Consider the following 27634-nt stretch of genomic DNA (forward strand, 5'->3'; position numbering starts at 1 on the left):
ACATATTCACACTTCTTTTAAATTAGCACCATGACATTAAATTAAAGCAATTAAAATGCACTTTTTTCCTCCATTAGTCTTTTAAATATTATTATTATTGTTGTTGAACAAATATTAATAAAAACGTATGTTTTATTATAACTTATTTTACTACCAACTATGTCTATGTTCTCATGCTTTCTTAGTTTTTTATATTTGTAATGAAATTGGTTAACACTCAAAAACTAAATAAACATCAACTTTATTAATTGATCAAATTTTAAATTAATTAATTTCGTATGTTGTTGAAATAAAGACAGTAAATGTGTTAATGTTTGGATCTGCATCTGGAACAGGTAGAAGTTCTGGAATAAAAAACTCACATGAATGAAATGAATTAATATGATTGTAGATTGTAGTCCCTGTTTACCGAATGAGGCTTCAGGCAACAGGGGGAGACACACACACACACACACACACACACACAGGGGCCCTGCAGAAGGGGAGACACACACACACACACACACACACACAGGGGCCCTGCAGAAGGGGAGACACACACACACACATACACAAACACACACACATACACAGGGGCCCTGCAGCAGGGGAGACACACACACACACACACACACACACACAGATAATATATAAAACACAACATATCATTTATAAAACACTATAGTTTTTTTTATTTTTTTATAAATGATTCACCTAAACAGAATCATTTAAAGGAATAGGAATGAACCGATTCGTTTAGATCGTCACACACACACACTCACACACACACACTCACGCGCCGCTCTCCTCCTCCTCCTCCTCTCGCGCGCTCCGGGGGGGGGGGGGGTTGGGGGGGGGGGTGTAGAGAGAGAGAGAGAGAGAATCAGACACAGTGACTAACGGCGCTGACAGCGCGTGCGGCCTCCGGTGTGCCCGATGCGCGCGCGCTCCCCGACTCTCCGCCGCTCCATCCCGAATCCTCGCGTGCGATTCCGCCGAGCTCCGACACAGGCACCGAGGCGCGCGCGCGGGTTGTCTGAATGACGGGCGGCCGGTTCGACTTCGACGATGGCGGGACGTACTGCGGGGGCTGGGCGGACGGTAAAGCCCACGGGCACGGCGTCTGTACCGGCCCCAAGGGCCAGGGCGAGTACTCGGGCTCGTGGCGCAACGGCTTCGAGGCGGTCGGCGTGTACACGTGGCCCAGCGGCAACACGTACCAGGGCCACTGGGCGCAGGGCAAGCGGCACGGGCTCGGGGTGGAGGCCAAGGGCCGGTGGCTGTACCGGGGCGAGTGGAGTCACGGGCTGAAGGGGCGCTACGGAGTGCGGCAGAGTCTCAACACCTCCGCCAGGTACGAGGGCACGTGGAGTAACGGGCTGCAGGACGGCTACGGAGTCGAGACCTACGGGGACGGGGGTGAGTTCCAGCCGCTCGCGCTCCGCTCGCGCTCCGCTCACCCGAGACTCCTATATAACGCCCGAGGAGTCGCGCTCACACTGCATTATCACGCGCTATAGAGACTTAATGCGCACGAGGCCACTTAGGATGAATATTAACGCTGCAGAGTATAACGGACGGGGTGAGTCACATGACTGATCTACACGCGCGCATAGAACACGTCATAAAGACTTTATAACGTGACATAAAGTGTAGAGAATCACGGAGGGCGTATAAAACCCCGGGCTTTTCTGTGTAAGAGCTCAGGTACAACACGTCATAAAGACTTCTGTTAAAGGCTACACTTAAAATTAATATATTAATTCATTAATCAATAACAGATTATTTGACTGTATGTGATAGAAGGTGAGCCACGTGACTAATTTACCTTAGCTTATATAACATGCCATGTACACCTAATGACATAGGGTTGTATAACGCTACATGGACAGACTTCAATAATAAAGCTCCAAAAATATAACGTCAAATATTTAATGCTTATGTAAAACTAAATATTAGCACTATAAGTTATTACAGATCAAAGGAATATGAAATATCAGTCATTAAAATAAGCCTTTAATATAAAACTCATCATATAAGATGGTTATAAGCTCTGTATAAAGACCTAACACACAATAAAAGCCTTGGATGTGTGTATTGTGGCCTTGACATATCATCTCATCTGAAAGCTCTATAAGTAGCCTTGTGCTCCTATACAAACCTATGTAGTGTTATTAAGTCTGTATGATATGTTATACCTAAGCTTTTATAAATATGACTGACATTTCATAATTGGCCTTATATTGAGAGGTCAGCTTTATAACTAATATGTACATAAGCCTATATAAACACTACAGAAGCTGCAATGTCACTACTATGATTAATCTATAAAAGAAAACCTGCAGGACTTCTAAAGAGTATGCAGACGACAGACAAATTCATGAAGATGGCTTTAAGACTGTATATATGACTTTACAGGGTCTAGACAGAACTGCATAAGACTGTATATAGCATTATGTCCTGTATAAGACATTATTTTAGGCAGATAATCAGACATAGGGAGACTTCTATTATTATTATTATTATTATTATTATTATTTCATATGAGAGTTTAATGAGTTGTCTGTTTAAAACAAGCCTACATATTCGATTGGACTTGATGTGGCTCAAGGCCATAGGACTTTATACAGTATGACCACATGTAAGATTAAAATGGCATAGCCTAGATATATGAGCTTGGAGAACGTCTTATGTAAGGTTTCATGAGACTACATAAGACTGTGTAGTACGCCTGTGTGTGTCAGAACTGTATATTCCAACTGTACAGGGCTGCGTATAAGATTACATTCTCAATAAGGCCCCCATATAAGGCAGAACATTAAAAACCGGATATGAATACTTATAAGACTTCTATAAAATGACATACAACTACACAAGGCTACATGTCAGACTGTACTGTGTAAAGTTCTCATTGATACAGTGACATATTAAGATATTATATGACGGCATGTAAGACTCCATACTCTTCATATGAGACGATACAGCGCTGGTAATTAAGACTGTAAGGCTTCATATATGAGAGAATTTTAAAACTGGATATGATGAAGACTCATATCTCATTAAGATATCTTATTAACTCCATATAAGGCTATGTATTAGCGCTATGACTTTGCATGTCCGAGAGTGCATAGTTCACGCCACTGCATTAGGTTATACATGAGACCTCATACATAAGGCATTACGCATTAGGACGTCATAAGACTACATATAAGACTTAAGACTGATTAGTGTAAGACTGTAAGACAGTAAAGCACTTTATACAAGCGGCCTTTTGAACGTTCCCGAACTTTTTGCTAAAACATGCTGGATTCGCCCTGAACTGAAGTTCTTGACGCTCTTGGTCACTCGACTCATGACGTCACACGTCTTAATCTCCTATGAATTGTTTACGCTTTATCTATAAAGTGTCACATTGTACTCACGGATCATGTACGATGTAGACTTTTCCGTCCTTCCAGCTCACCTGTTAACAGTGCCGTGTTTTGGATTCTCTCTCATGAGCGTGTGTCTAATTAACATTTACATCCAGATGCTGGTAAATATAATGTCGTCTCTCTCAGACACGATAGCTAGTGATAAATAAGCACTTAGCGAAACACTCCACTTCATTTGTGCACGATATTTTGATCCGTACGTGTCAGTGTAGTGATCCCAGACTAGTTAGCGAGCGCTACATTGGTTGGGAAACGCACAGTGTTGCTACGTGAGCGTGAGCATGCGCATGAAGCTTGTAGCAGCTCATAGCAAGACTGTAATTGTTTTTAGTAGAACTCTGTTAAATGTTAGCAAAGTTGTAGGAATTCATCATATTTTTTGACTCTATGATTGGACAGGAAGTGACCCGAACCACCTACAAAGTCCTGAACAACTTCTCCAAAACACATACGGATCACATACTGTACGCTCTGCTCACGCGACTGCATTTAAAATTTTCCAGAGTGCTTGTTTTTTTCACGATTGTGATTTCGTCTGAACCACAGTGAGAAACATTGAACTCAGACGATCTCAGTGGGACTTCCTGCCATCTTTGGATTGTGCTGGTACGGATTAGATTTAGGAACCTGGGAAAGACTACAAAGACTTTATAAGACTACATAAGGCTGTATATACCATGAGGCTACTGTACATCTGAGGATTTTAATATATATAATACACTTAATACATTTATTTAACTTATATGTCTTTATTAAGGCCACATAACATTTCGTATAAACATCTATAAAAATATTATGTACGAAAACATATTACATATTACATGATATAAGACTCTACTGTACATATGGACGTATATTAGGACTCTTCCTGGTTTAGGATTATTCTGGCTGTTTTTAAGGCCGAGCTTGTTGAACTTGTTGAACGTATTTATATGTGTATCCGAGTCGGACCCGAGCCGCTGGTGTTGTGATCTATGGCGTTGGTCTGGACCGGTCAGTCATAGAGGTCACGGCTAATAATAGCAACATCTGCTACACTTCAGATCAGAGTTGCTATGAAACGACACGGAGCTGAAGATCAGCATCGATCCCCGTTAGGTTTGAGTTTGTGTTCAGCAGATTGAAAAATGTTGAGTGAATGAAATAATCGTGTGCTGAATGAAGCTCGTAAAGCCTCGTGTGTAGTAAAGTTAGTGATCGCAAGACAAGATGTCACAAGACATAGCTTTACCTCTGACTGTTACACATCACTGACACTGGAGACTCCTTCCACTACGCATGTTAATAATCTGTTTGTGCTCAGGGGGGCGTGCCCCGTAAACCTCCCTGTGAATGAGCCGTTACTATAGAAACGATAACTGTACAGTATAAATCACTGAAATTAGAGATTACTGACGCCTTCCGGCTCAGATCTTATCAAATCGTTGAGTTAGAGATTCATGTCGTGTTTATTTTGCTCAGGGTATTTACCATGAAATGTCAGATTTGACAGAAATCTCCTTCCTCTTTTATAACTCGTCCCCGCGTCGGTGATGAGCCGCGGAGGCGAGAGGGAGACAGCTCGTCCCAGCGGAAAAGATGAACCGTGTTTTGTGAATAAACCAGAGTTATGATTGGCTTAAGCTGCAAATTTCTCCACGTCTCAGGTTACTTCCATGTTTTAAAATAGCGCTGTGTGTTCAGGACAGAGATATGGCAGCGACGGGCGTCCACTCCGTCACACACTCGTCATTCCACAGCTTGAGTTACACACGGTGAAGAGCAGAGCGCTTAGCCTGCGCTCGAATAAAACTCCTCAAATTGTGGATTTATTTTTACAATAACATCCTCAGAGTGTGCGGCTCGTCGCCCCAACTTTTATTAAACTCACGTCTTGTGTGGAGGTCAGGATGTGTGAGGACGGTTGTCCCGATCGTGTCAGGCACACAGACTCACCCTGAGTGCAGCGTCTCCTCCAGAGGAACTTGGGGGTCAATGCTGTATCTGTTGGATATATTAATATATTTTATTAGAGAATATATCTTTATGACTTGTGTGAAGGATATCTTATCCCATGAGGCTGCAGGAGAATCTTCACACACACACACACGCACACAGTTACCACCCTAACCCTAGAAGGCTGATACAGTCGTATTATAATAATAAACCTCATGTCTATTCCATTTGTCTCTTTATGTTGGTGTTCAGGACAGACGTCTGTTCATGGAGCTGCTTGATATTGTAATGTTGAGTTCAGCGCTCTGATTGGTCAGGAGCTCATGAATTCTCTGTAACAGCAGCTCAGTCAGGAGTGGCGCTGCGAAGCACAGACAGGGCTGGATATTGGCAAAAAAATATAGTTTAATATCTTTATGAATGATTGTCCATTACGGTTTGGACATTTTGTGTTCTTACATAATGCAAATTAAAAACAACACGGCTTATTTCAAGTGTGGAGTTTCGAATGGGAAAAATAGTAGCAGCTCCATCTATAGCAAATAGTTCAAACAATAGTTCTTCTTTTAAACACAGGAAATTGAAAAGATATTTAAAAAGTGTCCTTTGCGCAACAAAGGTCAACTCAGGCTTTTATCATCACATCCGAGTTCTTCCCCTGTTTACAGACTGATTTCAGATCAGCGCATCAGAAAGTCAAACTTCTTACCTTTAAATAAGTTGGACATCTTTAGAGTAATCAAAATGCAGCCAGATCTGTTTGTTTAATCTAAAACACTGACTCTACAGGACCCTGATTGGACGAGAGTGATGATAACAGACAGTAACAGCACTGTGAGGTGTAACTCTGTGTATGAGTGGGCGTGTCCCAGGTGTTGTCCAGTGGTTAATGACACTAACTGTGTGTCTCAGCGTGGGTGAGAGTAGGTCTGTACGGTCCGCAGTACTGAGGAGAGAGCAGCTGTCTGACTAAACCCACATTCACACCCAGTCACAGAAGCACTTTCAGTAAGAACACACATCTGATAACGTTATGGCGTCTTAAACAACACGCCGTCTCTGCACTAATCACTTCTAAGTCCTTCTAAATCGCCTTTGAACCGCCCGCGTCGTTCTGTTCACGGCTAACGCTTAGCTACAACGCTACCTCACGTCTAACACAAGGCTAAATCTCAAATCCCTCCGTAACCCCTGATCAAGGGCACTACTAGTGGAACAAGGAATTGTACACCCTACATAGTGCACTAGATTCCCATTTAACATTTTTTGGGATTCAACCCCAGAACCCTGAAGTTAACGGTGCTGATATTTAAAAAATAAGAAGTCGCAAATGCTGTAATTCTATCTCACTTTTCAAACATAATAATTTTAAATCTGAAAGGGGCTTTTGCACTTTGTAATCATTTGCACGTGTCCTTATTTATCTTGCCTTTTATTTTAATCGAAGCAGCAGTGTTTTTATATACAGTATATATATATATATATATATATATATATACAGTGGTGTGAAAAACTATTTGCCCCCTTCCTGATTTCTTATTCTTTTGCATGTTTGTCACACAAAATGTTTCTGATCATCAAACACATTTAACTATTAGTCAAAGATAACACAAGTAAACACAAAATGCAGTTTTTAAATGATGGTTTTTATTATTTAGGGAGAAAAAAAATCCAAATGGCCCTGTGTGAAAAAGTAATTGCCCCCTGAACCTAATAACTGGTTGGGCCACCCTTAGCACCAATAACTGCAATCGTTTGCGATAACTTGCAACGAGTCTTTTACAGCGCTTTGGAGGAATTTTGGCCCACTCATCTTTGCAGAATTGTTGTAATTCAGCTTTATTTAAGGGTTTTCTAGCATGAACCGCCTTTTTAAGGTCATGCCACAACATCTCAATAGGATTCAGGTCAGGACTTTGACTAGGCCACTCCAAAGTCTTCATTTTGTTTTTCTTCAGCCATTCAGAGGTGGATTTGCTGGTGTGTTTTGGGTCATTGTCCTGCTGCAGCACCCAAGATCGCTTCAGCTTGAGTTGACGAACAGATGGCCGGACATTCTCCTTTAGAATTTTTTGGTAGACAGTAGAATTCATGGTTCCATCTATCACAGCAAGCCTTCCAGGTCCTGAAGCAGCAAAACAACCCCAGACCATCACACTACCACCACCATATTTTACTGTTGGTATGATTTTCTTTTTCTGAAATGCTGTGTTACTTTTACGCCAGATGTTATGGGACACGCACCTTCCAAAAAGTTCAACTTTTGACTCGTCGGTCCACAAGGTATTTTCCCAAAAGTCTTGGCAATCATTGAGATGTTTTTTAGCAAAATTGAGACGAGCCTTAATGTTCTTTTTGCTTAAAAGTGCTTTGCGCCTTGGAAATCTGCCATGCAGGCCGTTTTTGCCCAGTCTCTTTCTTATGGTGGAGTCGTGAACACTGACCTTAATTGAGGCAAGTGAGGCCTGCAGTTCTTTAGATGTTGTCCTGGGGTCTATTGTGGCCTCTCGGATGAGTTGTCTCTGCGCTCTTGGGGTAATTTTGGTCGGCCGGCCACTCCTGGGAAGGTTCACCACTGTTTCATGTTTTTGCCATTTGTGGATAATGGCTCTCACTGTGGTTCGCTGGAGTCCCAAAGCTTTAGAAATGGCTTTATAACCTTTACCAGACTGATAGATCTTAATTACTTTTGTTCTCATTTGTTCCTGAATTTCTTTGGATCTTGGCATGATGTCTAGCTTTTGAGGTGCTTTTGGTCTACTTCTCTGTGTCAGGTAGCTCCTATTTAAGTGATTTTTTGATTGAAACAGGTGTGGCAGTAATCAGGCCTGGGGGTGACTACAGAAATTGAACTCAGGTGTGATAAACCACAGTTAAGTTATTTTTTAACAAGGGGCGGCAATCACGTTTTTACACAGGGCCATGTAGGTTTGAATTTTTTTTCTCTCTAAATAATAAAAACCATCATTTAAAAACTGCATTTTGTGTTCAATTATGTTATCTTTGACTAATAGTTAAATGTGTTTGATGATCAGAAACATTTTGTGTGACAAACATGCAAAAGATTAAGAAATTTAGGAAGGGGGCAAATAGTTTTTCACACAATTGTATATATAGTACATGAATAAATATAATTGCAATTAGACTAATAGTTTAAGCAGAAATTTATTTAGCACGTCACAGGCTAGATGCCGTTTAACCCCCACGTGTGTTTGTTTGATTGACAGGTACATTTCAGGGTCAGTGGATGGGCGGGATGCGTCACGGGTACGGTGTGAGACAGAGCGTCCCGTATGGGATGGCTGCGGTGATCCGCTCGCCGCTGCGCACCTCCCTCGCCTCCCTGCGCAGCGAGCAGAGTAACGGCTCCGTCCTCAACGAGCGCTCGTCAGAAAGTCCGGCCGGGACACGTGGCGGCTTCGTCCTCAACGTCCACAGCGATGGCGAGCTCAGCTCGGGCAGGAAGAAGGGGCTGTTCCGGCGCGGCTCGCTGTTTGGCAGCCTAAGGCAGCTGAGGAAGTCGGATTCGCGTTCGTCCATCTCTAGTAAGCGCAGCTCGGCGCGCAGCGACGCCGCCATGAGCCGCATCAGCTCCAGCGACGCAAACTCCACACTGAGCTTCGGAGAGGACGAGGACAACGCTCCGGCTGAGGACAACGTGGATGCTACCACCACCGAGTCGTACACGGGAGAGTGGAAGAACGACAAGCGCAGCGGTTTCGGTATCAGCGAGCGCTCCAACGGCATGAAGTACGAGGGCGAGTGGGCCAACAACAAACGCCACGGCTACGGCTCCACCGTGTTCCCTGACGGCACTCGCGAGGAGGGCAAGTACAAGAACAACGTGCTCGTGAGGGGCATCAAGAAGCAGCTCATTCCGCTGAAGAATGCCAAGACCAAACAGAAAGTGGAGCGTGCTGTTGAAGGGGCAATCAGAGCGGCCGCCATCGCCAGGACGAAAGTGGAGATCGCCACCTCCAGGTGAGTACCCAATGGGTGTGGGGACAAATCTCCCAACCTGATGACACCACTGGTGATGATATTATCGTCACAAGTTGTCACACGGCAGTTTTTCGTCTGTGTTATTGGTGGTGGAGGATCTGGTAGCTGTTTGGGTGATAGAGCTCCCCCTGTGGTTCATTTTTGAATACATTATATATCTAATTGTGTGTAACGCTATAAACATTAGCAAAGTTAAATACCATCATCGCATCAAACATGCTAGCGCCACTCTGACGTCAGAAAAATCATTAATAAAACACTTTCCTGGAGAAATGTTCCTGCTCTTCGTCTGAAAACTGCTGAGTAAGGGAGAAATGAAAATAACAGGAGGTGAAACTGGAGAGATTTTAGGGACGTGTGGGAACTAGAGGTAGAGTTAGATTCTTACAGAAGCTCCATAAAGGTATTAACTTTAGGATCTAGAGAAAAGAAAGTGATTACAGACACTGAGACAGTGGCCGAGACAGGAAGAGACAGACGTGCAGAAGCCTTACATTCATTTTAAACAATAAATTTAAGTAGCTGCAACATGTACCTTAAACAGGCTCCTTTATACTTAAAACTGCACGGAGAGGAAGACATAGCGAGCGTGTTTAAACGCTGAAAATCGTCTGAAAGGAGAAGCAATTAACTTCAGCTTGTTTATTTCGCCTTCGGTTTCATGCACCTGTGCAGATGAGAAGCCAAAAATAAAATCACAACAAATAGCCTTGTTAAAGTGTACATGCTGTTAAGGATGAATCTCGCACATATTACAATCTATAAATATTTAATTTTTTACATTTTATGTAAGATTGATTTAATGTAGTTTGGTATGAACAGAAATATTGTCGTGGTTTAAACAGGCACGTCCGTCTCGTCCCCACACACGCTGGGTTCCTTTAAGAGATTAGATCAGTTCAGACAGGTGTTGTGTATCAGACATTAAAAACATAACATGCACAAACGAACCAAGAAAAAAACAGATCGTTTGAGAAAAAAGCGGACGAGTGAGGGACAGAGAGACAGAGGTGAAAGGATATAGAGTTACAGAGAACTCATGAGGAGGGGACAGAGAGCGAGAGACAGAGCGAGAGACAGAGAGAGAGCGTTGAATAGAATAGTGTGTTCACATGAGTGCTGGTATTCGCCCCCAGGCTAAAGCTCTCTGTGAGCAGCTAATCAATGCAGAGCTGAGCGGATGTGTTAGTGATGAAATCACAGCGGCATTGAGAGCGGCTACATGAGGAACTCCAGACCGCGCAATACCTTTACTGCCTGATCATCATCACTATATCACTGTAGCGTTCTCTTTACAAAACTCACACGCCTCCCAATGTCCATCATGTCCATCTACACAAAGACACACCTCCCAATCATGTCCATCCACACAAAGACACACCTCCCAAACATGTCCATCCACACAAAGACACGCCTCCCAATCATGTCCATTTACACAAAGACACGCCTCCCAATCATGTGCATCTATACAAAGACACACCTCCCAATCATGTCCATCTACACAAAGACACGCCTCCCAATCATGTCCATCTACACAAAGACACGCCTCCCAATTATGTCCATCCACACAAAGACACGCCTCCCAATCATGTCCATCCACACAAAGACACGCCTCCCAATCATGTCCATCCACACAAAGACACGCCTCCCAATCATGTGCATCTACACAAAGACACGCCTCCCAATCATGTCCATCCACACAAAGACACACCTCCCAAACATGTTCATCTACACAAAGACACGCCTCCCAATCATGTCCATCTACACAAAGACACGCCTCCCAATCATATCCATCCACACAAAGACACGCCTCCCAATCATGTCCATTCACACAAAGACACGCCTCCCAATCATGTCCATTCACACAAAGACACGCCTCCCAATCATGTGCATTTATACAAAGACACGCCTTCCAATCATGTCCATTCACACAAAGATGCCTCCCAATCATGTCCATCTACTCAAAGACACGCTTCCCAATCATGTCCATCCACACAAAGACACGCCTCCCAATCATGTGCATCTACACAAAAACACGCCTCACAATTATGTCCATCTACACAAAGACACGCCTCCCAATCATGTCCATCCACACAAAGACACGCTTCCCAATCATGTCCATCCACACAAAGACACACCTCCCAATCATGTCCATCTACACAAAGACACGCCTCCCAATCATGTCCATTCACACAAAGATGCCTCCCAATCATGTCCATCTACTCAAAGACACGCTTCCCAATCATGTCCATCCACACAAAGACACACCTCCCAATCATGTCCATCTACACAAAGACACGCCTCCCAATCATGTCCATTCACACAAAGATGCCTCCCAATCATGTCCATCTACTCAAAGACACGCTTCCCAATCATGTCCATCCACACAAAGACACGCCTCCCAATCATGTCCATCCACACAAAGACACGCCTCCCAATCATGTCCATCCACACAAAGACACACCTCCCAATCATGTCCATCTACACAAAGACACGCCTCCCAATCATGTCCATCTACACAAAGACACGCCTCCCAATTATGTCCATCCACACAAAGACATGCCTCCCAATTATGTCCATCCACACAAAGACACGCCTCCCAATCATGTCCATCCACACAAAGACACGCCTCCCAATCATGTGCATCTACACAAAGACACGCCTCCCAATCATGTCCATCCACACAAAGACACGCCTCCCAATCATGTGCATCTACACAAAGACACGCCTCCCAATCATGTCCATCCACACAAAGACACACCTCCCAAACATGTTCATCTACACAAAGACACGCCTCCCAATCATGTCCATTTACACAAAGACACGCCTCCCAATCATATCCATCCACACAAAGACACGCCTCCCAATCATGTCCATTCACACAAAGACACGCCTCCCAATCATGTGCATCTATACAAAGACACGCCTTCCAATCATGTCCATTCACACAAAGACGCCTCCCAATCATGTCCATTCACACAAAGATGCCTCCCAATCATGTCCATCTACTCAAAGACACGCTTCCCAATCATGTCCATCCACACAAAGACACGCCTCCCAATCATGTGCATCTACACAAAAACACGCCTCCCAATCATGTCCATCTACACAAAGACACGCCTCCCAATCATGTCCATCTACACAAAGACACGCCTTCCAATCATGTCCATTCACACAAGGACGCTTCCCAATCATGTCCGTCTACACAAAGACACGCCTCCCAATCATGTCTATTCACACAAAGACACACCTCCCAGTCATGTCCATGCACACAAAGCCGAACCTCCTAAACCACATGTTATTACAAAACTTGTGTGGCTAAAATATGGTAAAATAATATTTAGTCCATGTACACAAAGCCCTGCCTCTCAATCACATCCATGTATATGAAGCCCCACCTTCCAATTATGGCCGTGTACACAACACCCCACCTCCCAAACGTATCCATCTACTTAACGCCTCTTAAACACACCCCTATACACAAAACAAAAGCAATATTTTCATTTTTTTCCCTCACATGACTTATAAGCAGCAGTATGATTTGTTGTGTCTTTCTAACAGCAGGAAGTAATATTACTTATTTTAGCTAATTTTATTTGCCTGTTTGCTAGCATTGTATCAGCTATCTGCATAACACAAAACATTAACCTGTTAGCTGGCTTTTCCACTCTCAGCTAGCGTCCCACAGACACATGGACTGTTACTGTCGTGGTATTGATGATTTATATAGAAATAATTGTAACTGCATTTGGTTAGCATTTATGGCTAGCTGTAGGCATGCTACTTCCATACTTATGCTATATTCTATAAATATTTTTCCTGTCACATAAAACTGAGCGCTTCACCAGTTAGCACACGCTGATATACTAGTTTCCTTTCTATAAATACACGAAGCCACTCGTCACCTCTGAAACCAAATATCTAGCCGAATAGCTGGAACGCTCTTCCCCTCGTCTTTCACTCTATAAGCAGCTTTAGCGTCTGAATTAGCATAGCAGGCTAAATCAGGGGGTGTAAATGAACACTTCAGAGATAAATGCTAATGCTGCTAATAATGATCAAAAGCTAAGTGTGTTAGCATTACAGGAATGAGAGTGTACACGCTAGTCCTCGCTAGCTCCCAGACTGTATCTGATCCGCGAGTGATGCTAATTCACTGTGAAGTTTTTATACTTTAACTACACAAATTCACGAGGTCATTTCAATCATATTTTAGCCACACGAGTTTTGTAATAACATGCTAATTCTGCTAAGTCTGCTGTCTAAATTAGCATGCAACAAGTTGCTAAATGTACTGTATATTCACACATTCTGCTAAAATCACTATTTTAAGGAGTATAAAATTTTACTGTTTCTCCATAATTTTTTTTCTTATGTCTGCCAGATTTCCTAATGCAAGCTAATAAACCTGTAAACTATCATATAATGCTTTTTTATTAATATTGCTTTGTTTATGCTAACATGGCTGCTAGCTTAATATTTAGTGTCATGTTAAACCATTAGCTTGTCAGTAACATAATAAATGTAAATAAATACGATGGCCAGACGGTACACACTACTGAGTATCAGCAATCTTTTATAACTCAGACTGACTTCATCAATTAAATAATTTAGCAGTTGAGTAAATAAACAGTGTGTGTGTGTGTGTGTGTGTGTTATAGTAAACTGCTAAGTGACAGGGGTGATTATTTTCTTTTACAAGTTTTATCCCTCTCACATCACAGCACTTTGCTCCATCTTTGCCCCTGACACTGGAGACTCCTTCCATACATGTTACATAAATAAACATCTTTACATGTGATAACATTAGCGTTAGCAGCGTGTCCGCTGTACAGCGTCTTTGTAGAACGGGAACATTAGCAGGTCGAGTCTGCAGTTCTGTAACGTCTTGTGAACATTGCAATTTTATTTTATTTTATTGCAACAGTGAGACAGTGAGACAGTGAGACAGTCCCCGAGCAGCGTTCCCAGTGAAGTCTCTCTCTCTCTTTCTCTTTTTCTCTGTGTTCGAATTCTGTTATGTAGAGCCGAGATAAGCACTGAGGGGGACTTGAGGAATGTGAAGAGAGAGATCGTGAGACAGTGTCTCTCTCTCTCTCTCTCCCTCTCTGTCTCTCTCTCTTTCTGTGTCTCATTGCTGCTTGCTGACTAAATAAGGCAAGGCAGGATTTGGCTCCTCAGCGCTGACGAGAATAAAACGACTGATACAGTAGTCGATCTGTGCGCGCCTATCATCTGTTGGAACACTCAGCAGACTGAGCATGTGTAGTGTGTGTGTGTGTGTGTGTGTAGCCCTTTCACTTAAACAGCTCTTCATGTCCATGAATCTTGTCGTGTTATATGATGTTTGTTTTTCAAACAGGTTAATAAAATGTAAAAGTTTTTAAAGTGAAATGACGTACCTGATCAGATATTATCGCGTTATGCAAATTAATTTTAATTATTCGGATGTTTCTTATCTAATGATGTTGTCTGGCCCTCGGTGCCGTGACGATGCGACAGTTTCCACCTGCTCAGATCTTTCACATATACAGAGCTGGAAAATAGTTTGTTGGTTTGTTATTATATTTGTAAGTGATTTAAAACAGAAATGCATAGAGCATCAATATTCATTTAATGTAATGTACTTTACATCATATATTAATTACCAAGAAATATTCAGTGTTATAGTCTTTGTTTCTTTTGTATTAATATATATATATAATAAAAAGTGCACTTCATGAACTTATGAGTTAAGTTATATTTGTAGCAGGTAATTGGCAGAGAACATACTGGACGGGGTGCCAATATTTACACCCCTGTCATCATGATGTAATTAAATTTATGTGTATTTATTCTTGGATGTGATGAAGCAATTTATTAAGTAGCATTTAATTAAATACAAGTGAGCTTTAAAAGTAATCCTCATTAATGTTAACTAATGTGTTATTAAGGTTAACTGTTTAATGCTAAACGCTCCATCAGATCTAATTCTGTCCCGCTCGCCTCCTCGTATTTTGCTCTCGGCTGTCCTGTATTGCCTTATACGGTCCGTGTTTCCCCTCCGTGTTACTATGGTAGTTTTATCAGTTGTGTGTTATTCTGCATTTAAACGCTCTATAAGATGTAAATCACCAGGCGCGGAGTACAGAAGACTTTTTTAGCTTTTTAGGATTTTTAGGATTTTTAACACAATCTTAACAAATAATTATAATAATAAAAATAAAACCTTACAAAACAATAAATCATTCAACAAGAATGCATATGAATAAAAGTGCAGTCAGATACAGTAACACACTCAGAACCGTCATGGAATTGGAATTCATGGCGATGATGCAGTGTTGGTTTGTGTGTGTGTGTGTGTGTGTGTGTGTGTGTGTTTTAATACACATTAATAAAGAATCGTGTGTGTGTGTGTGTCTGTGTGTCTGTGTGTTTGTTTCACATCTGTTCCACTCTTCCTGTGGTTTTCACTTCCAAATGTTTTCACTTTCATCTTTCCCCGGTTCTGACCCGCGCCTGGTTATTAATAATAATTAATATTTATGTTTCCCTGCTGAGATTTTTCTCTGCTCGTGTTTTGACCCAGATCTGGACTCTGACCTGCATTAAAGCACAAACACCCAACAAGGGATTTTTCTTTTATTAAAAGAAATATAATAATAATAATAATAATATAAACTAGCCTTCTGAAAATATATATTTATAGTTATTTTTTTATATTTTTATTTCTTTTTGTCAAAAACACTTAATATGTGGTACATAACTAAATTTGCCTAGCATAAAAAAGACAACGTAATTCATTAAATTGATATATTTCATAAGGTCAGGTTAATAGTTTAATTAAATTGATAATTTAAGCTTCAATTTTATTTGGTGAATATAAAAGTTTATTGTGGTCAGACTTTTACAATTTCTCTATTTTATACAATACTGTTTATTTAATTACTAAATTAAAATATTATTCATAATTAAACCAAAACAAGGCAAAAAAGTCATGTTTTTGTTTTTTTATGTATGTTGAAAATGTAAAAAATCATTTATAAACTAAACAGTGAGTCTGGTTATTAGAGTTGCACAATTTCATTTAAAACTCACTTTGTGATATTTTGGAACTTGTATTGCAATTGAGATTTAAACTGCAATATAAATATAAATACATTTATCGAGGCTAAATACAAATCATTGAAGAGATAATCTCATTAAGGATGTGTATCTATCAATAACCTTAACAGTATATTAAAGAAATGAACAGATACTTAAATTATTGACGAACTCTACATAAATTCCTGGCTGTGTGTATTTTATGTGTAATAAACTGCGAGGACGCAGGACATGTGCAGGACGGCGGGACAGCGGGGACAGCGTGGGTTTGGGAACGAGCCACAGTGATGAACAGGTGATCGTATGCTGTGTATTTGCTAAGCCCATGGGTTTGCAGTTAAACAGCGACTCGTGCGCTCTCTCAGCTCAGTGAGGAGTGTGTATCCTCGCAGCCGTGTCCTCGTTATCCCGTGATACCTGATTAATCGTGTAATTACACTGAGCTCGTGTCTCCTGGTCTGCCCGAGGCTCTGCGCAGCAACGTCCGTGTTTCTGGACGAGATTAAACGTACAGATTGGCGACGCTCTCTAATCCGCCGGGGAATGTGTTTGCGTTTGGTGATGCGGAAGCGTCTCGGCCTGACACTCTGAACACCCCGTGGTGATGTGTTTCACATAATCCAGCAAAAACATCCTGCAAATAAATCTACACAGAGACGCCAAAACACAGTATTGGTGCTGATCTTATTATAATTCTTCATGTTATACATATCATAGAGAAAAAAGTGTGCGGCCAAAGAAGCTACTTCTGAAGTTTATGCAACATGGAAGGGACCGAAGAAATACCTAAAAATTTCAAGTTGCTAAATTCAGCTGTTTTAGAGAGATGCTTTTATATGAGCCCCGAAAATAGACAATTTTTCAGCTTTATACTGTCTCACTTCAAGCAATAATCATTTAAATGACAAATTATTCACAATTCTTTATAAGTATTGATACTTAAATTGGTGTAAGCTTATAGAAACATGTGACCTGTAAAAATTGTTGCTTAAATTAAAGCATTCTGTTTTTTGGTATGAAAAAAACGTACAAAGCAAAAAATCTGTAGTGTCCGTAACCATGTCAAGTTCATGTTGCGATATTGTAACAATTTAGCATTTTAGAATAAAATACTTTTTCAGGTTTATGCCTTTTTATGTGAAACCTAAATTGGCCAAGTTTCATCTGAATGCCAATTAAGATCATTGAAAGATTTGAATTTTAAAAGGTTACAGACACTACACCTCGGTGAGACCCTTTTTGCCAGAGATCATACGCCCTCCCTGACGCGACACTTCGGATTATGTACTCTGTATCCCTCACACACTGTGTTACTGCTCTGACGTTGATTGTTTTTCTATCACCGCACATCCTGGAGCGCTCTTATATCGTGACGTTGGTTTATTTGTTGAATAAGGCCGCATCGGGCACTTTATCCATTAAGAGTTTTATTAAACACTGCAGAAACGAGTCACCTGCGGCTCCGTCCTCACTTACACTGCGGTGTTGTTCCACTCGCTCACTGGTGTGACCCAGATTGGGCTTACTTAAGGTTAATATTAAACCCAGTGAACTCAGTGTTATACACAAATATCAAGGCCGGATCACTTTCAGACACCTCCAGTGAGAGAATCCCATCATTATCATCATCATCATCATCATCTTCATCTTCATCATGGCACTCCTTAGTATTCTCAGCGAATGAGTCCCAGGAAAGTGTGAAAAACGCAGCAGCGAGACAGAACTGTCTCTGTAACACTTGATTTGCTAATGCAGTATTATTTCCGCGCTGAACATTTCCAGGACGCGTCCTGATGACCGTTTATTATCTGTTTATTCTGAATGTTTGCTGAATACGAGGAAAAAGGACACGGTGCAGGCGCTTCTAAACGACACAGCGAGGATGTGCTCGTCTTGACATCTTTATCTGCACCACTGAGAGAGTGGGTGGATTGTGTGTGTGTGTTTATGTATGTGTGTGTGTGGGGGGGGGGGTTACTGTTGCCAAATTAAAACCTTAGAACTGCTCCATCTGTCGCCAAGGAGATGATCTTCTTCTCCGTCTCTGCTCTATACCCTGTTACGTGCAGCCTATTCAAAAAGATAAAGAATGCAACACCGCCAACAGAACAGCGAGACGGACTGAAGGCTGCTGCTTTTTTTTTCCACGCTGAGCCTGGCATGTGTGTTCTTCTTCTCCTCCGCTGACGGACACATTCTCAACACTCCACAAGGCCCAGTGATGTTCAGAGCTTTAACCCTTTCTAGCTAAGATCTTTTATTTTCTCTCTCTGTGTTACACTTTTTTATCACCGCTTTGGAAGATACACTAACTTCCTTGGAGAAGAAGCTCCTACACACCTATAGCAGAACGGGGAAAAAACCACACCTGCGCTTTTCACGCTCCTATTTATGACATCACACCTCATCACTAGACCACTAAGGCGAGAGTAAAGAGAATGAGCTCTGACGTAGCACAGGTTATATTAATGCGCTCGCTCTGATACGCTGTCGTTTCCATAGCAACAGCTCATTAGCGTGGAAGGAGTCTCCAGTGTGAGCACGTTGTAACAGACAGAGGTAAAGCTGTAGGTTTAAAGACTCCTGACTTTTTCTATACTGTTTATCGCTGCTATAATGTAAATAAGAACAGGAACGAGTTTCAGTGACGTTACACAATAAATTGATAAAAAAAAAAGTATGTCGGGAGTTTATAAAAAAAATAATAATTCCGTGGTGAATAAATGACTGCGGTATGAGAGAAACAAGCAGTTCATCCTTTCACTGTGACTCTGATGTACGTACGTGTTTATTATTTTAATTGCAGTCTTGGCTTTGACCTCCCTGCACACACTTTAGTTGATTTTTTTGTTTTTGTTTCTCTTTTCTTCCAGAACGGCCCACGCCAGAGCCAAAGCGGAAGCTGCAGACCAGGCAGCGCTCGCAGCGTGCCAGGATTCGGAGGTGGCTCGAGCCGTGGCCCGAGAGCTATCGCCCACCTTCCGCCAGCCAGGTATTCCCCTCAGACACACACACACACACACAGACAGAAGAGTCCAAACTTACATCCCTGACATCATCATTTATTAACCAAAACTAATTTCCATCATTTATTATCAATATTTTCACAATACACTGTCTGGTCATAATTCAGGCTTTTTCAGGTTAAACGGCTGTTTAATGCACACAAACATTCCAACACAAAATCCACGTGTGTGTGTGTGTGTGCCCTTGGCTTTGCGTCGGTCTTGACTTTGCCTTTATTCAGCAAGAGAACGTTAAGCAGATGTAAATGCAAATGAGTCCTGGAGGGAGGAATATCATTTGCATATCTTTTTCGGATGTTTGTTGCCGTCCGTCCGTCGGTTCGTGCTGCGTTTAAAAGCAAGGCGATTATTTTACTCCTTTCAGGACAGCATGAGGGTCCACTCGAAGTCTGCTGCAGAATAGTTTCGTTTAGAGATTCCACACCATCATACATTCACTTGTAAGCATGACATCCATGTTGGTTACGTAAGACGTTATGTAATTAGCCTAATTTCAAGTCTTCATTCTACCTCCAGAATTATTTACAAACCCCCAATGCTACAAACGACGAGTTCCAAACTGTGAACACCGTCAGCCCCTGGTTTCAGATCCACAAAGTCTTTCTCCTGCACAAACATCTCTATTCAGCTGCTGCTCTAAACCCACTCTTCTGTAAGGCTCTGCCGTCACACTAGACACAATTGCTTCATTCCATGCCCGGGTACGACTCTGCTGAATCCGTTGTGTAGAAGCGCTGTTTGTTTCAAACCCTGCGGGTCTGGCCTTAAGTTTTCAAACCCATCAGCTGGAATCAAACTCAACTGATATTTAATAACGAGTCAATACTTTATGGTCAGAAACCCCAGTTCTTTCAGCATGTTGTCTCAGACGCTAAAAACCGACAAGAGCTGGTGTCAGACCCTGAAACCCAGTCAGTACTTTAACTCCAACCAGTAATCAGTCTCAGACCCTCACTTCCATTCTGTAGCTGCTCTCAGACTGGCACACTGGCACAACAGCTGGTTTACAAACTTCAACCACAACTAGTGTCTGATCACAAACTAACACAATCAAGCCTGTTAGACATCACTGTTAGACCCTCTCAACTACTGGCCTGAAATTCGTAAAACCTATCACTGATTCAAACCAAAATATTCATTTTAAATCCATTATGCACACTGTAGCTGGTGCCTTTGTCTCTGCAATCTGAACAAATTTGCTTTGTTTAAACCAATAGTTTTATTCCTGTGCTGGACTTTGGATTCAATCACTAGCTGGTTTCAGACCACCAGCCCTACACGAATGCTGGTTTCACACCCACACAACAGCTGGTTTAAAAACAAAACAAACCCAAACCCAGCCAGTAGCTGCCCGCGGTGATAGCATTGGGTTGTAAGGGTCTGAGTTATCAGCGGGTCAGCATTTCAAGCCCAAGCTCCACCAAGTTAACCCTTAACCCTTATCTCACCCCATGGCTGATCCTCACTCTGACATCAACCTTCTAAGAAAGCTGTATATGTGATGAATAACCTCAAACCTCAAATCAACTCAGTGACTCTTCTATAAAAGTACTAAATTCAACCAATAACTGGTCTTGAAACTTTCCTTCCATCACAGACCTGGTCTTGAGCTGTTAAAGCCATGTGAAAGCTGGTTTATAAATCCTCAACGCCACCCAGTTATTGGTCTCGCACTCTGAAAACCAAAGACATGCTAATCTCAGACCATTGGTTCCATTCGAAAGCTTGTCTTATCCATTTAGTGTTTGGTCTCAAAACTTCAATTCCCCAAACCCAACCTTTAGCACAAATCTACTCTGGTCCTGGTCTCAAACCCAGAGACTCACTGGTCTTAAAATTCTACCAAAACTAGTCACAAAACGTCTAAATCAATCTAATAGTCCTTCGTTTTTAAAGCCCTAAACCCACAGAGTACGTCGTCTCCAAGTTCTTACTGAGCTACAGTGGGATATTTATAAGAAACAGGTCATTATCTCACATACTGTAAATCTGCATTATATAATAGGAAGAAAAAACACAGAATTTGTATTTTTATTCTTGTTTTTCTTTCTGTCACATATAACGATTACATCATCCTTTGGGTCATGGTTTGTCTCCCTGCTCTCTGCCCTTCCTGGATCGCTCTAACAGCTTCCTTTGTCTTCTTCAGATTCAGGCTCTGCAGTGCTGTAAAGGTATCGCTGCCAAGAGACACAATGCAGCTAGTGTTGGTGTAGGCTGTGAAAACAATCACCGCATGCTAGCCTCATCTCTAACCTCATATCGGGGAGCACATTTGTCCTCGCAGAAGCTGACAGAGGATCAGTCTGGGATCAGGGCTTCAGTGATCAGTGTATTGCACGTGATGTGTATGGAAATGGAAAGGGTCAAAACTCTGAACTAATATCAGTAAGCTTTTGTTTTTCGTTTCAACCGGGGTGCGCCCTGACCCTCCAAACTCTCTTATGAAAGTGGACAAACCTGACTTTCCGGACTCGACTGGCTCGATGCTGCGAAATGGTTTCATGAAGCTCCAATAACACCTTTTTTAGTTTTACCTCTTGTATAAAACTCAGTAAGACTCTGGTGTTTTTGGCTCGTCAGCACTGCGCTTGTCGGCTCTGTGAAGTGTCTGATAAACAGACCCATCTATGGCCGGACCTGGACGCGGCCCAGTGAGGGTTTTAGAAAGCCCACCCGTGTCAGCTGCGGCTTGGCTTCGTGTCATCTCTGTGAAGAATCTGAGAAATGCATGAAGGCTCAAAGTCCAACCGTAGAGCAGAATCTGACTCTCCTGCAGTGTATAAACACTAACAGAGTGTCAGTGTGTTTATGTACGGCTTTGGCCTGAGAGAGAGAGAGAGAGAGAGAGAGCATTTAACTCGACATTACACCAGTAACACATGATGTGTTAAAATGAGTACAGCAAAACATCTCTTGTTTTTAACACTGGAAGACCATACACAGCACCCATACCATTCGAGCGGTTAAAGTACTGTTGCTAGGCAACTGAGGAATCTGGGCACCAAGTCATTTCTAGCTAATGGCTAAGGCTAATGATTTAGGTAGCTAGTCCATATTTTGTAGAGAGAGAGGCAGTGGAAAATAACTGAACTTCCATGGATTCTTACCTACTAACATGAAATATATATGTTGAGAATAATGACTTTGTAACTCAATGCTGTCTATAAATTTAGATTTCCTCAGACCCCCAGACATGGGTCACTGGTTTTAATACAATGCAGCCTCTTGGAAGCGGTTCTATTGTTATTCTAGAGCATAAAAAATTTCACATATTCAGTCTAATTTTGGAATAATTGAGGTATTTATTTTCCTTAAAGGCCCTGATTACATCAAGCAGAAGTTCTCCAGCGAACCGATAGAGATTAAAGAAGTCATCGAAGAGAAAAAAGAGAAAACCCCCTCAGGAAGCCCACATTTCTATCGCAAGGGCACCACGCCCAACCATACGCCCACCCAAAGCCCGGGTCCGACTCCTCCGCCCTCACCCACCCCCATCAAGAAGAAATCCTTCTTCAACCGAAGCGCACAAAAATCTACCAAAGAGAGCGTAGTCGAGAGCCTAGCGGCCAGCGTCGTCCCCAAAACCACCCCCAGGGTGCCGGCCAAACAGGAAGTAAAGCAGGACGTGGTTTCTTCTTCTTCCCTCGCGTCCTATAAACCCCTGGCGCCGGTCGCCAACTCCTCGAGTCCCGGAAACGGCGAGGTCCATTCGCAGTACCACAGCTACTTCGTGAAGGCGGAAGTGTCCATCCCACCCGACGAGTCGGAGGAGGAAGAGAAGCTAAAAAGTTCATCTGCCCTCGTAAGGGCACCGGCACCGGCCAAGCAATATCTCACCCCTGCACCCTCCATGCCCCCCGCCAAGCTTGCCACGACTAAAGACGTCAAGCCAGACCCTAAGCTGAGAAAACAGGATAGTCTGAAGCCAAAGAGTCTCTCAGAAACCAAGAAAGCAAGCATGGAGATAACCACGGACGTGGTTGAGGAAGAATCGGTGAGTGACAACCTTCGACCTCCCACCCACACCACACACACATACACACACTCACACACACACACCTGGTAATCAGAAAAAGGTGTTTCATTTGATTTGGTTAATTTGGTGAAGGTGAGAAATATCACATGATCAAATCAAAAGTTCATAATGGTTCGGTTTCTCCTCAAGCTTAAGCGAGATGTTTGGATCAATACTTTTAGTGATGTTGATGAGCTGAAATTAACGATAGAGACTTCAGGAGGTTTTATGTATTTGTTGTTCTGACTCTCCTGCAGGGTCCCAACTCAATACTGGTGGCATTAGTGATGCTGATAAACATCGGATTAGCCATTATTTTTGTCCACTTCTTGACTTGATGCACCATAAAACTCAGGTAAGACTTTCATTATTACCGCAATGAAACCTTTAACTAGTGTAACTGAACCATATTCACTCAGTACCTTGACACTGTACCTTGACACTGTTGGCCACGGTGGTGGTACTGCAGAGAATTCAATCATCCACTGCTCATTTGATTAAATATTTCATCTGGAGAAAGAAATGTAGTCAAGTCATTTCAGTTTAAACTGAACCTTCTGGACTGTCGTTGGACCCAAATTTAAGGGCTCTCAGACCGGTTCTGGGGAATTGGGTTTTAATGATTTGGATCCAATTTAGATTAAAAATAATTATCATATGGTTAGTTATGTGGTGAGTTCACACCGGTTACTGCAGTCCTGAGCGGCTGATTGTCAGACTCTGCATGAGCTGATCAGTTAATTAGCGAGATCCAGCTGAATAGCTAATTATCAGGATCTTTAAAAAGTGCATGTGTGCGCGTTGTTTAACGCTATATCTAAAACAGCTTTTTTGGTTCCTAAACCCATAAGCTTAGCAACAACCAAGCTGTTCTGATGTACAGTAACTCTGATTCTTTCACTTTTCCAGCGAGTTCTTCAGGACGTGCGGCGTAGGCCCCATAATTCTCTGCGGTTGTGTGGATGGCCTTTAGAACACGCCGCTCAGACTCAGACACAGGCAAAGGACGAGTGGACGACTGGAATTAAGAGCGAAAATAACAGCGGAGTGAAAAAAAGCAGAGTCCCGTAGCCGAGCCCAACCAGGTCCCCCGCCACCCCGCCCCCAACCCTGCCTCCCCCCCCTCCCTCCCACAGCCCTGCCCCGCCCCGTCCTGACCGTGATTTACGACTCGCTTGGGCTCTGTGAAAGCTGAAGCAAGCACAGTCGTTGGTAAAGGGGGTGGGGGTGGGGATAAAAATAAAAAAATGTGCTGAGCCAAGCCGTACCCAGTGTGAAGTGCATGGACGGCCTGTTGGAGAGTGTGTGTGAGTGTGTGTGTGTGTGTGTGTGTGTATGGGGAGAAATGTATGAGGGGAAAACTGGATACGTTTGGCAATGTAATTTTAGTTGACGGAAGCGAACAGCTGCCTTACAATTTTACCCTCTGACGTTGCCAATGGGTGGAGGGGGGGGGCTTAGGGGCAAGTGTGTGTGCACAGTGGGAGGTGAGTGTGTGTGTGTGTGTGTGTATGTGTGTCTTCATTCTGATCTAAACACCGTGCCCATTTAAAAAAAAGAGGCACTCACCAGTCTTATTGCATTACCCGTCTCTGAAGCCTTGTCTAACACCACCTGCTCGTGTTTTTAGGAGAATGCCACGCCCGGGTGTGGTACAAATTTAACAACTATGTCTTGAGCTTGTTTCTTTTTTTGTGTGTGTATTTCTTTTTTTTTTTAATATAAAAAAAATTACCAAAAATATACAGTATATATCGTGTACATTTTATCCCCTTGCTATGTGTGCGAATCGGTTAACGGCTAACGCGAAGCTCAATCGAATAACAAGCAATATCACGGCTGTGGCGCGATTAGTCGACGATTCGAGGTGATTTCATTCGATTTTTTTTGTTGTTTTTTTATTGGTTCACGTGGAAATGATCATGTGGAAGTGCGCAGCTCCGTTTGTAAGATGAGAGCAGTATCGTTCTGATACGCGGGTGTTGTAAATTAGCTACAGGATATTATGCATGGTGTTTGTTGGATTTATTTATGTATTTATTTAGTTTATTATTTATTTTTTTGGTTAATAACTGGTTATTGCACTGGAGTTTTGCACATGTAGTGGTCGGAGACCGTTCTTCCCCTCATCACCCCCGTTAGCCCTAAACCGCGGTGTGGAGCAGATTCAGGATGAGCACGCGAATGTAGTCAGATGCCTTAAAGGACTTTTTAAAAATAGTGTTCGAGTTTACCTCGGGGAAAAAAAATACATAAGTCGTGATTTTGGAATTTTGTCTTAATGAATTTATTGAAATCTGTAATAAACCTGTAGTATATTTATTTACGTGGTGGTGCATGAAGCTGTGGTTTTACTTTACAGTAAACTGTACATGGCACTTTTGTGCTTGTATTTGAATAAAAATAAAAATATAAATATATATATTTTATATACATAATATGAATATATTTAGTCAGTTGTTCTAAATTATATTGTTAAATTCAGGACATTTTTTTGCTGACTTTCTCGTGTGCATGGTCTAATTTGAAGGTAGATCAATTTTTTTTTCTAGACTTTTAGTATTTATTTAAAAGTAGGCATGCGCCGATAATCAGTCACACGATATACCGCGATATTCATCACAATTTTACAAATCTTATTAGCGTGGACACAGTGCGGCAGTTTGACGATTTGTTTTTCCTAATGTTTTTTTCGTTATCAAAAAAATTTCTGTCCAATTAACTTTTTTTTTTCAATTAATATAATATAAATTAATAATAATAATAATAATATCGTCCCATGCCTATTTAGTAATGTGGTTTTCTGTTCTAGTGAATGTGTATTGTGTGTGCGCGCCAGTGTGTGTGTGTGTGTGTGTGTGTTTGAGGGATGTCCCTCCATATTTTTGGAGATTATCTTTGTAGTTTTATTCAGACGGCGAGAGCATGTGAGCAGAAAGGAAGGATTAAAGAACGGAAAGAGAGAAGCATCGGAATGAAAGTGTAGAACGATTTTTTTTCTTTTTGATTTTTTTTTTTTACTTTTATTTATAAGCGTTGGCTGTGTACATGGCTGTGTTATATTGTTTTTAATATTTTATTGAAGCCCACGGAGAAGTAAAAAAAAAACACAATCTGATTTAAAACAAGATCCCGCTCACTTCAGTATAGACTTCATATTTTTACGCATTTCTACAAAGTTCAGCGAAGATTTGTCCGTATTTTTCTAAAACAACGAAGCGTCTATGTTTTAATGAAAAGTTCTATAATTGTATTTGCATTTAATAGTAACGAGTCTTCAGATATATATTTTTCACTGGTTTTCATTTTGAAGAAACATCGATGAACATTTTGGTATTGACTGTCCCCATTATTATTATTAATATTATAATTATTATTATTATTATAATTTTTGGAAATTGTTCAAGTTAAACTGTATGTTACAATAAAAAATTGTAAATTTTTATTTCATTTGAATGTTTACTCTTTCGGTCCATAACTTTACTGTTCAACATTGTGTTGTTTTATAAAGTTGAAAAGAAGGAATTAAAGCACAGGAGGGTTTGACTGGTGCCGGAGTGCCAGCGGGGGAAATTAAAATAAAATGCAAAATGGTAAAAATGTATTAATAAAATGTATTTAATTTTGAATTATATTCTTTTATTAACGGTTTATCATTCATTAAAAAATCTTCTTTACAAATCTTTGCTAAAGTTTAAACAAACAGGAGACTAAAAGATGAAATATATATTAAATTCAAAAACTTTTATTACAATTTTTATTAAAATTTTCTCCTTATGTCGTGATTAACTGTAAAGGATAAAATCTTACACAAATAATTATTAAATTACAAAAGAATTTACTTATTTAAAGTTTACAAGCACTTTTTTATGTCTAAAAGAAGCTGTAAATAAACAGAAATTCACACTTTATTTAAATGTATAAAAATGTAAATTTATAATTTTTACATTTATTAATTATCTTAAATATGTTTTTTTCCCCACATTAACCTCGAACACGGCAGAGCGTCGGTCAGCAGTGTTAATGACCGCTACATGTTTTTACATCAATGAATATTTTGTGACCTCAGTTATGTCACGTTCGTCCCCTCATACAGGAGAGCGGTACATGCCGGTGGTTACAGGAGCGTTTATTTTAGATCACAGCGAACTGACAGA

The 27634-nt window shown here is 41.5% G+C and overlaps 1 protein-coding gene across 1 annotated transcript; it reads left to right on the top strand.

The window, feature by feature from the left end:
• The first annotated feature begins 848 nt into the window (after positions 1 to 848).
• On the top strand, positions 849 to 26016 carry jph1b (junctophilin 1b). Its single transcript, XM_053487079.1, has 6 exons — positions 849 to 1398; positions 8576 to 9329; positions 19307 to 19425; positions 22780 to 23456; positions 23735 to 23832; positions 24387 to 26016. The coding sequence occupies exons 1-5, from the start codon at positions 1020 to 1022 to the stop codon at positions 23813 to 23815; spliced, it is 2010 nt and encodes a 669-aa protein (XP_053343054.1). The 5' UTR covers positions 849 to 1019; the 3' UTR covers positions 23816 to 23832; positions 24387 to 26016.
• The last annotated feature ends 1618 nt before the right edge of the window (positions 26017 to 27634 follow it).

Source organism: Clarias gariepinus, chromosome 25 (genome assembly GCF_024256425.1).
Source record: "Clarias gariepinus isolate MV-2021 ecotype Netherlands chromosome 25, CGAR_prim_01v2, whole genome shotgun sequence".
Classification (NCBI taxonomy): domain Eukaryota; kingdom Metazoa; phylum Chordata; class Actinopteri; order Siluriformes; family Clariidae; genus Clarias; species Clarias gariepinus.